At 31.9% G+C, this 12,502-nt stretch overlaps 1 protein-coding gene across 3 annotated transcripts in view; it reads left to right on the forward strand.

The window, feature by feature from the left end:
- The first annotated feature begins 979 nt into the window (after nt 1-979).
- LOC138936260 (uncharacterized) overlaps nt 980-12,502 on the forward strand; it is a 383,952-nt gene continuing 372,429 nt past the window's right edge. For all 3 annotated transcript variants that reach the window (XR_011447356.1, XR_011447358.1, XM_070301524.1), the window contains exons 1-2: nt 980-1,094; nt 2,108-2,199. Coding sequence is in view for 1 of the 3 variants with exons in the window: in XM_070301524.1 (XP_070157625.1) it covers nt 2,176-2,199 (24 nt within the window). In the remaining 2 variants the exon portion in view is untranslated. The remainder of the gene's footprint in view (nt 1,095-2,107; nt 2,200-12,502) is intronic.

Here is a 12,502-nt window from a genome sequence, read left to right on the forward strand (position 1 = left end):
TGTGTGTGTGTTCGCAAACATGCAAAGTTATAGTATCTAAAAATATCACGAGTATCGAGCTATCGAATATCGTATTATTTTCTCGCCATAATCAACGTGAAGCTGCCAACGTCACTCCGGTGCCGGTAACGAAACGTTGCGAGCGTGAGGCGGATCGATCCTGAATCGCGACGCTTTAAATTGATGAGTAATCCATAATAGATATATTTTAATAATGTTCGGGGGTAGTGTATATAAATCCGGCGTGTGACGTATCATTGTTTATGCGCGGTCACACGTTGTTGTCATTCGCACGGTGACATTGTAACGGATCGGCAGCGACGCGACGCGCTTCGTATGTTAGGCATTTCATTTTCGAGACGCGATTTTACGAGAGCGGCGAATTGTAAGATCATTCTTCGATGAATGATTGATGAGTGTCATCTCGCGTAATTATTTAATTTGTACGATTAAATAAGTAGCTCGTGAGTATATCGGGGCGACGACTTTCGTTCCGAAGGAAATATTTTGCGCTCTTTATTCGCCTTGAAGTTGGTATCGACGTGAAGTGGTATCGATGTAAATTACTGACGTCATTCCGGTGCCGGTAACGAAACGTTGCGAGCGTGAGGCGGATCGATCCTGAATCGCGACGCTTTAGATTGGTGAGTAATCCATAATAGATATATTTTAATAATGTTCGGGGGTAGTGTATATAAATCCGGCGTGTGACGTATCATTGTTTATGCGCGGTCACACGTTGTTGTCATTCGCACAGTGGCATTGTAACGGATCGGCAGCGACGCGACGCGCTTCGTATGTTAGGCATTTCATTTTCGAGACGCGATTTTACGAGAGCGGCGAATTGTAAGATCATTCTTCGATGAATGATTGATGAGTGTCATTTCGCGTAATTATTTAATTTGTACGATTAAATAAGTAGCTCGTGGGTATATTTTTTGTTTCGAAGGAAATATTTTGCGCGCTTTATTCGCCTTGAAGTTGGTATCGACGTGAAGTGGTATCGATGTAAATTACTGACGTCATTCCGGTGCCGGTAACGAAACGTTGCGAGCGTGAGGCGGATCGATCCTGAATCGCGACGCTTTAGATTGGTGAGTAATCCATAATAGATATATTTTAATAATGTTCGGGGGTAGTGTATATAAATCCGGCGTGTGACGTATCATTGTTTATGCGCGGTCACACGTGTTGTCATTCGCACAGTGACATTGTAACGGATCGGCAGCGACGCGACGCGCTTCGTATGTTAGGCATTTCATTTTCGAGACGCGATTTTACGAGAGCGGCGAATTGTAAGATCATTCTTCGATGAATGATTGATGAGTGTCATCTCGCGTAATGATTTAATTTGTCCGATTAAATAAGTAGCTCGTGGGTATACTTTTTGTTTCGAAGGAAATATTTTGTGCGCTTTATTCGCCTTGAAGTTGGTATCGACGTGAAGTCGTATCGATGTAAATTACTGACGTCATTCCGGTGCCGGTAACGAAACGTTGCGAGCGTGAGTGAATCGCGACTCTTTAAATTGGTGAGTAATCCATAATAGATATATTTTAATAATGTTCGGGGGTAGTGTATATAAATCCGGCGTGTGACGTATCATTGTTTATGCGCGGTCACACGTTGTTGTCATTCGCACGGTGACAGTCGAGCAAGTAGGTGAACGGCACGATGTCGCGTTAGTTTTCGAGACGCGATCGCGGATAATAGTATCACGATCATTGGTGTATAAGATTAGTGAGTATCAATCCGCGTATTACCTAATTCGATTGAACGATTAAATGTATCGCGACGATGACAGTTTGTCGAAGAAAATAATATTTTACTCCGCTATTTTCGCGCGCATGCCAGGTTAGTCTCTAGAAATATCGCGAACGACCGTCAAATACCACGAAGTTTGCGCTTTTTTTTCGCGATATTTTCCCGCTTCTTTTTGCGTTATTTTCCGATCTTAATTAAATATGCGTCGCCTGTCATTGAACTAGGAAGTGCCGTGCAAAATGCTATGCGCTCATCAATTATATTAATGTACGATTAGCACGTACGTGAACTTATTTGTTTTTGCGAGTGCGCGCTTAATTGTAATTAATTGTGTTTTTGCTAGTGAATGTCATGAAGGAGCGACAACGGTGAAATAAGAGAGGAAAAGAAAGCCCAAGGCGGCATCAGGCGATGGAACATGACTGCAACGGACTGGTAAGTTTAAAATGTTTTTTATTCTTTTAATTATGAGGTAATGGGTTTGGGAAAATTATTATATATATATATATAAAATCTATCTATAAAATGACAAATATTAGAATCGAATCAAACAATTTAAAAAAAAGTATTTTTCTGACAATTATTAATATCTAAAAGTTTGCATTTAAATTTGCAGTGATGATAAATGCAACGGTAAAATTTTATTTATTATTTGTTTCAATAAAGTACTTGATATCAGAAGCCACTATTTATTTAAAAATCATTTTAAAAATAATAATGATTATATTTAAAAAAATATTAAAAATTTAAATTAAGAATATAAAAATATTATTGATATATATATATATATATATATATATATATATATACTTCACAAATCCATTATGCCTTAAAATGGACAGCTTAGGACAGATCGAGCTAAATATTTAATATCGTGTGTGTTCTTTGAAAAGATAGAATTAAAACTGAAATGAGTCGTATGAGACAAAAAAATGTTATGCACGTGGATATCAAATATCTTGTTTGTAATTAATTTATTTTACTTTGTAAAAGTATTTAAGAATATTATTTATTGACAATATTATCCGTGAAAAGGAAATACAAATCTATGCTAATAATTTAATTACGAAGAAGGCAATAGAATTAGTTTTAAACATTTTTAGAACAATTCCCGATTTTATAGATTAGCAATTTAATTCTGAAGAAAAAAATTTAATCCATTTTTTATTTTTTTTCAATCCATTTATTTATTGCATTGTCGCGGCGCGATTTTTCCTAATTAGTAATATTACTCGAAGTTATATAGGCAATAATTAAAGGATTGATGGCTCCTTCAGGAGTTAGAACTCGATCTGTCCTTAGCGAAATAACCCTTCGAGGCATACCGTAATCACGCGTTAATTATGATCGCGTTGCATGTAACCGTGTAAAATAAGTTCAGGTAAGTGTGGCTGTGCCGTGTAACAATCTCGCTGCGTCATTGCGAAAAAAAGCGAAGACCCAATTATTATCTCCTTCCTCCCATTCTATTCGCTTTTTTTATCTCATATTTTCATCTAATTTTCCGTGTTTTTAATCAAACGATCTCTCTACATCCGCAACGGATAATCTGATATTCGTAGCATATGTGCAAGGAGAAATTATCTTCCGCGAATAACTCTATATTATCATTCTGTTCAATCATCCGCGGCGCTTTTAAACGGCTATGTTACGCATTCCAAAGAAAGAGAGTGTCTTCACAAACGCTTCTAAAGGCGAATAAAATTAGCAAAATTATAAACTAAATAACATACGAGTTAGTCAGACGAAAAATAACTTGAAATCATTAAATTGCGAGTAATACTAATTATTTACAATCAGTCTTATAATTATTTATTTAAAAATATTATTTAGTAGATTATATAATACATATATCGAGTTTTATATGTATATATATATATATATAAATGTATCAATTTTTTGCAAATAATTCTATGTATTTATGAAAGAAAATATATATTTGGCTATCATTTTATTTGCGCCACAATATTGCAAAATTAAAGTTTGTATATTTCGCCAATCATAATTGTTTTAAAAATTTGCACATGTGAATGAAAAGATGTTTTTAAATTTATTGATACATTTGATTCAATGACGAAATTTATAATGTTTGAAGTAGAAATACGGTTTCATATAAATTTTGATATCAGATTTATAATAAAGAATATTGCGAGACTAATTTTTCGATGACAAGGGTTAACTGAGCCGGACTCACAAATCGTCGACGTGACACGTTCCCGGTGTTCCCTGTACCGTAGAAAAGATAGGAATAGAACTGAGGAGGGTCGTGTAGACGAAGGACGTTATGTAACGAGACGCTTCTTCACCCACGTCCCGACACCGCGTGACGCAACGCGAAAACAGTTTGTTCGAATAGCGCGTGTGCTAAAATTACGCGGGCTAATATACGCACCGGTGTTACGTTCTTAATGTGTATCGACTGCCGTTGAGCCTTTCTTGGATTCCTTATCCATCTTAAGCGATACATTTTTCAGCATATTTTTCTCCAACGATAAGTTATATATAATAAAATGAATATAACAGTCGTTGACATATTGAATATAACAGTGTTTGATATATACATATATAAAAAATTCTAAACATACAATATATAAAATTATTGTAGTTTCATTTAAATATTAGAAATGTGTTTTTCTTATTTATCTGAAATAGAGTCTAAATAAAAATCAAAAGAAATCTGTTGAAATATTTTCGGAATACATACATACATACGTATATATCCAAAATTTAAAATAAAAAGATATTTCTTATAATCAGAATAAATATAAAGAGTTTTATTATATACATTTGCTTAGTCAATTGTAGTGATTGAGAAAAGAAAATAATTTTTACTCCGAGAATCCAAGAATCTTCATGATTCGCGGATTAAGGAAATACCCGGAAAGTTCAACAAGCTCGCTTGGACAGGCGGATAAAAATTCACTTGACTTCATGCCGCAGCTGCTTCGTTGAGTGAAATAACCGGCAATACGAGCATGCACCGAGGCCGCAACCGTCTCGCGTAGCATGAAGTGCATCGGAGTGCACAACGGGTTTACCGGAGGCAAGTCCAGCGGTAGACTTCTTGCTGTCGCGAAGCGAAATGTTACATTTTTCGAAAGATTCACCGTGTCGCAAGTGAAAGAAAATAAAATATCTTTTTTAGAGATAAGTAGAATTTGACTTTTAATAGAATCTCCCGATAAAACTGAATAACAATTTTTATTTACATCATTGCAAATTTTATATTTTACGGCATATTTATTATTATTATTATCATTAATAAATATCTGCATGTTTTAAATAAATGGCAAAGCAGAATACGCGAAGGAATTTTTTCTATTAATATTGTATATCTATTTCTGAAAATTATACAAAGAATTCAAATTTTTGGGGGATAATATCGGTTTTGAATTTAATTCTGATTCTATACTTCTTTGATATTATATAGACGTCAGGATGAAAAATTGAGCACGAGATAATCGCCTCAAGATATTTTGAAATTATAGATTCCCTTACATATAATCTGCACAAGGATGCTTTATCAGTGCGTTGGTATCTTCGCTAATTTGAATAATCAAACCCGATATTGAGTTGATCGATAAGTATGAAGGCTACGGTAAATAGAAAATTCTTAATCGTATCGAGATATATCGTTGATATTTACCTAATAAGCTTCGATAGAGCAAAGCGCTCTCATATACCTGTTTTTAAAATTTAATACGGATATAAGAGCAGCTTAAAGATAGAAATGTTCGAAACATGTGGGGTAGAGTCGATTATGATAAATATCTGTGATAATGAGCAAATCGTAGCAATTTTACGCGTAAAATGCGTGCAAAATGTTCAACCACAACCTGGTTGACTCGAAAAGCGGGGCATTTTATGCATTAACACTAGCTTTATATCACTATACATTATAGCGAAAGTTAAAATCATTTAAGTGCGTGTGATTTAAAAAGTATAGGAGTTATATGAAATATTTTTAGTCTAAACGATCTCGCGATAAAATCTATAACATTAAATTATAAACAAAATATTATCTTGAATTTTGTAGCAAATTATAAATTGTCTAACACACGGTGGACTATATTAAGATTTTTGCTAGAGATATGAAAATATGAAAAAAGTTATTTTAAAAAAGATATTACTATTCGCTACACATGGATAAGGTATATTAATGTTCATATATATTTTAATATTAATATTAAATGTATGTGTGTACCAATATATTAATATTTTATCGTGTATTGTTTTATTGCAAAAATAATGAAAAATACAAATAGACTAATAGACGAGCAAGCAATTTTGGTATTTAGATTTTATTTAGAATTTTTATCATTCAAAAAAATTACATTTTTAACTTAATTTGTTTTTTTTTTAATTAGCTTCTAAAATTTTCTTCGTCCCAGGCCATTTTCACGCAAAACTGTATTAAATTACGTAATTGGCAAGGATAGCAAATGCAGCTAAAATCGAAAAATCTATGAGCCCGATTAGAGAATCAATTATTATTAGCGAGGATACGTATTCTGTGAGGTGCGTTTTTTCATTCGTGGGTCGAGAGTTTAAGGCGGAAGGCATTTATTGAAGAATGTTAATTATAAATTAAAAAACGCCTTTAAATGCAGGCCAAAGATTAGAGTTACAGTTATATTAATAGAGAAGATTATGATCATGATCACACGATCCATAATCACAGACGATTAAGTATCACGAAAAATCGATAGTATTCGGACTAACACACGATGTATACGCGGATAATTTCATAAAATCTTATAAATAATTCTGACACATATTTTTTTTTTAGCCTTGCAAACATTTTGAAATTGATATGAAAAATTGCATTTAACAGAGACGTGTTTACATACACATATTGTATATATACATCCATTAAATTACCTATTTTTAATTATTTTTTTAAAATATTTACAATTTCCGGGGCAACAATTATGATAGAATTCTATCTATAATTTTATGTTGTACGATACAGAAAATATTTGAAAGAATAAAATACAATACAAAATACAATATATATCACATACAGAATATGCGACTTGTAAAATTATTAATAGATACTTGTCTTGAATTTTCTTGTAAATTATAAATAGTTTAAAGTAGGTTTAATATAATATTTCTCTGTCGACATATTTATATAATAAATATTCTAGAGATAAATTTTTGCAAATATTAAAATTTATAATTTTTTATATAAATTATATGAAATATTTTTAGGCTCAGAATTTTTTTTTGTGCAGGGCTAAAATATATAGCATGGCAAGTTTATTAATTTCGGTAAAATTTAATGTTCTATAAAACGTCGGTAACATTTTTACGCGAAAAATACGATTATTAAAAGACAATTGTTTGAAGGGTAGAGGAATTACGTAAATACAGGGTAGCGGACAATGCACCGCAATCTACATACTTTTCCCGTACATAGAGCGACTTTTATGCTTTATCGTAGCATCAATCATTAATTATAGTACAGGACAAAAATAGGAGGAGAGGCAGACAATAAAGGAGGGTGCGAATGCCGCTCTATATTCTTACATGCTTCCATATTTCTGCGTGCTTGCAAGCCACACATGCGCAAGGTATACACGGACTTAATAGTTTCCGGCGTGTATATTTTATGCTTATTTCACGTCACGAAGACGCCGATAAGCCACTTATTTTACATTGAGAGCAAAGCTCGTAATAATTACTGTGCTATAATAACGAAAATATTTATACATATCATGTTCATGCCATTCAGCAAACACGCAATTAAGTAGCTGATTGAACGTAATTTTTCCGTGAGGAATTTTATGACGGTTTAAAATGCTCGGACAGGATTTGCGTCTTGATAAGTTTATAATATATACATAGATCCTATATTATGTGCACTTACCCGCAGTGTTTTGCAAACTCTTGTATGAAACATTTCATCATAATCTTCTGATTAAGATATATTAAGATTCTATTCAAATCGAATTCAATGTAAAAGATTTTTAAATACAACAATATATAATGATATTAATTATTTGATCGAGATTAAAATAAACCGCGAGAGATTAAAATAACTTACGAATATAATTGAGAGCAAAGAAAATTATAATTGCTTATTGTTAGATAAATATATAATTGCCTGTAATATTTTTTAATGTATTATTATAGAAAATATTAATAAATATATTAATAGATAAATATTATAAAAAAATATTTTTAAACCTATTATTATAGAAAATATTAATATACGATAAACTTTGTTTCAAACAAAAATGGTGTGAAATTATTATATATTCAGGAATATATGTGTAATTATTATACACGGTGAGGTATATATCGAGATTTAATAATAAATAACGCAGCGTTTATATATTCAATAATATTTCTTTTATTACTTCTAAAAATTATATGGCGACGATATGGTGGGGTTCTGCATCCAAGAAGTGAGAGAGAAAGTGGGCAAGAGGTGTGCGTATTTGCGAGAATTGCTCGGATTTAGAATCAGAAATTTATTCTATCCGTTTATTGATTATATTTCATTATTCGTACCCGTCCCTTCTCTCTCCTTCCTCTTATCCTTCTTCGCCAAGATGACGATAAGAAATGTATTGTATCTCCCGGAAAATGGGATAGAAAAGAAAAGAGGTCGTGGATTTTTTGAAAATCTGGAAATATCTATCACAAGATAGCATCGAAAATTTACAGGATGTTTCGCTTAGAGAGGACAAAAATTGTTCTGGGACTGTAATATCTTAGGTATGTCGTCTGTTTTACATTAAACATTCGCGGATGAAAAATTTCAATCGGCGCGGCCTCTTTTATTAATTAAATAACTCGTCTATAATCTTAATAGAGTGTTTCAGTCTATGAAAAAATTAAATATATATCTTACAAAAAAAAAAAAAAGGGAGAGAAAAAAAATGATTGGCAGTGCTAGACTGGTTCTGTTTCGATCTTTGAATCTGGAATTATACCGACGATGCGCGGTCGTGCTTGCGTATCATTTTATTATTAATAATTAATTGCATTAATTAATTCACACGGTTTTTTTTTTAGAAATATAATTTAACTTACAATTAGATTTCTTTACTAAAAAAAAAAAAAAAAAATTATATTTTATATAAATTCTAAGTCAATTTTTTTCATCAATTTTTCATCCGCATGATGTAGGCTATTTATATTAAACATTTTTTCTCATCTTGGATTTGAGCGACATGGATGACAGTATCTTTAATAACAATATGAAAACGTATTGTCCTTATCGTCCCATCTCTGGAATTAATCTGGAAATATAATTACTTGTAAGAACAGCGTACCAGAAATTATTCTACATCCCTGCAACTTAGGAAGTTCTTATGTCCATGCCGCTAATTACTTTAATAATTAGCCGTCTTGATAAGCATCACGTCCGCGCATCCATGTGCATCTTTCCAAATTTTACAAACTTTACCTCCATGTTAAACCCATACAGTCTATGAGCACGTAACTCGTAAGTCTTTTATCCCGTCAAAACGCTTATTATTTCACTCGCCGGAGCATATGTTTTTTTTTTTTTTTTTTTTTATCGAGACAATTTAGAATCTGTTGAAAATATCAATGATCCCGTATTGAACTGCAAGAACTCGACAGTGAGATGACCACGTGAAAAATCTTGTTTTATCTGCTATAAAAGTTTGTCAAGTATAATATAACGAGAAAATATATCGTATGTTTTATACAGTAGCACATCTATTCCGCAAAATTTAGTTTCATAATTGAAGAATTCACTATCATTATTATACAGGGTGTAACAATTAGACAATGCAAAATGTTTTAACAATAATTTTCTTGTCTTATATTGTAAAGTTTAAATATTTTTCAATTGTAATATTAATAAAATTTTTGCGCCTTCTTTGAAAGCGTCCATTATAAAGTAAGTAATTCTTGCTTTATATTATTGCATTAATGTGAAATATTTTTTAGAATAACATATACTCTTGTCGCGAATTGCTTTCATTGAATGATTTGGCGGATAAAGAAAAAGTATCGGATGCCTCATACGTATTGCCATTACATATACATACTTTTTTGTGTTACACTCTGTATATGTACAATATGTTGAAATTAAACGAAAAACACGTTTGTTATGTCGCGAAGTGATCTAATTTCAGTTCTGGCGGAAGTAGTAGCTTACTTTGCCAGTGACCATTATCAAATTTATGACACGATGAGCTCTCTGTCATGCATGGGAAACCAACTTGCTTTGCGAAATAGAACGTTTCAATATAAGCGTGATAAAATTATAGACGTCCACCGGTCGCATTTTATTCAATGAATTACTGAAATGGTTATCTCTCTTATACGTTATCACGTATTTTCAACGGATTCGTGTACCTATAAGACAAACACAACGTACGTGGAACACATGATCGACGCGCATGATTGATGAATAATGATCGTAGACTTATGTACACGGATTCAACTGTTTACAATAAATAAGTCTTTAATAAATATGCCACTATATTAATATAGGTCGCTTCTACAAAAAAAGGAAAAAAAAAATCGCAGTGAGATTGAGGCTTTTTTTTTTTCTTCACAGATACACCTATCTAGATTCGATGAAACTCTTAATTGGAGAAACAAGGAGTCGGTGACGGCTTTTTGTTGACAATGAGTAACTGAACTCTTCGAACGGTATTCGATAATCGAACAATTTTCTTAAAAATTTAAACTCTAATGAAAATTACTAATATAAATGAGCGCATTTCGTAGTGCCATTATTCGATTCTTTATCAATTAATCTGGAAAAACGTTTCTTCTGGCCATATATTTTTTTTTTTTCGATAACATTAAAGCTGATGAAATCGTGAACCGGTGGAGAGTTAAGAGTTACATATTTAGAAGAATTTACACAAGTGTAACGGCGAACATTCCTGTTTAATATCTGTCCCGTTAAAGATCCGTTCTAATCTTATAGTTAGACATCGATTATTCGCTCACGATAATATTTTAATTGATTGATTAAATCTTAATTACATGGCAAATTTTCATTACAATATAATGAAAATTGTAATTGAAATCTTCTTGTAACTTTTACATTTTTCGATACTGTCGAACATCGCGAGACGAGTTTTGAAAATAAAATTGGTGCGCGAAGGAAAATGATCGAGTATATAAAACTCGAGAAACCGGTACAATTTGCATCGATCCGATTAATTGGTCTTCTTGGTAAAATAAAAGAGAAATCTGTGTGTGTGTCACTTCGTTTCGTTATAAATACTGAGATTGCATTGAACGAATTTACTCTACACAGTTCCAAATTTTTAATGTATACGTGTCGCTCGTAGAAGTATCGCGTTTTATTGCGTTTGATGGAAAAATCGCCATAATTTAGCTAATCGCTCAAAATAGAAATTTCTTCATGTAGTATCTATACTAGTAAATAACTAGACTCATCTTCTTTATATCCTGCGATTTGTATATAATTTATGCTAATTGAAAAATTGTTTCGTTACAAAACATTGCATTAAGCGTAATCGGAAACATTCGCTTAATCTCATACGAGAGAAGCGTAATTTACGGCTCTATTAATTTCTATTGGATAGCTCATCTTCTTAATTAGATTCGATTTCTATTACCGTCTCGAGAACAATTGCATTTCATGCTCGAATTGATTGTTTATCGTCCACACATCTCTTCCTTCAAGTCGCTTATTGTCTTGCGGCTCCACCTTCACTAAAATATCATTATTAATTCGTTATACTTATGCGCTAATCGCGCTAATTAGGACGTAGTTTGCAGTAATATATTATACAAGAAGCTTCCTACATATACGTATCGATGTACGCGGCGAGACGAGAGCGGTTCCTAACAAATTTATAAAAAAAAAAAAAAAAAAAAAAAAAAAATTATCATTTTACTCAACATATATCTAATATAAATTAAATTTTGAACGACATCTAAATTCGATAATATTACAATTTCCAAACATTATGCTAATTTTTTCAAATAATATTAATGTGCATGCTTTGTTTTTAAATTTTTCATGCTCTATCTGATGCCATTTGATGTAAATGTGACTAGTTATAAATTATACACATATTCTTCTATGGATTCTATCTACATAATTTCTTACTCGATCGGATTTATTTTATAATCATGTCTAATAGTAACGTTATATGAGAGATGGTTAGATTTTAAATATGCAATAAAAATACATATCTAAATTGTCATGTTGGAAATATGTTCTATAATTTAAAACTATTGAAATAAAAATAAAATATTTTTTTTCTTCTTTAGATATATATATATATATGTATGTATCTTCTCTTCAAAATAACCGATTCGATTGTGAAATATATTTTAAAAGCGTGGTATATACGCAGTGCTTTTTCTCAGACTTTGTAAACAAACTTTATTTACAGATAAATTTCGTTATTAATGTAGAGATTCTTTTTAAACTTTTTAAATTTTTGTATTTTAAAGAGAGATATTAATCTCTCAAAGTGCTCGAAGAATCAAAGAGTATTTGTTTCTAAAATCGAATAAAGATTACGGAAACCGTGTAAAAGATATGCAATTAGCTCATTCGCTACGCTCGCGTACGAGCTCCGTGACTTGTTTTGCCGTCGAGGGGGTAGTGTTTGAATAAAATACACTTTAAAGAGAAATACAAAGAAAGAAAAAGAAATACACTTTAGCTGGCACGCTCACGGTACTGACTCTTCCCTTTTATCACTGTTAATCGAATTTCGACACGAACTGTCTCTCTCGCCACGTAAATCTCAAG

This window comes from Polyergus mexicanus, unplaced genomic scaffold, assembly GCF_030449975.1.
Source record: "Polyergus mexicanus isolate NDT 795.1 unplaced genomic scaffold, iyPolMexi1.0 SCAF_9, whole genome shotgun sequence".
Lineage (NCBI taxonomy): Eukaryota > Metazoa > Arthropoda > Insecta > Hymenoptera > Formicidae > Polyergus > Polyergus mexicanus.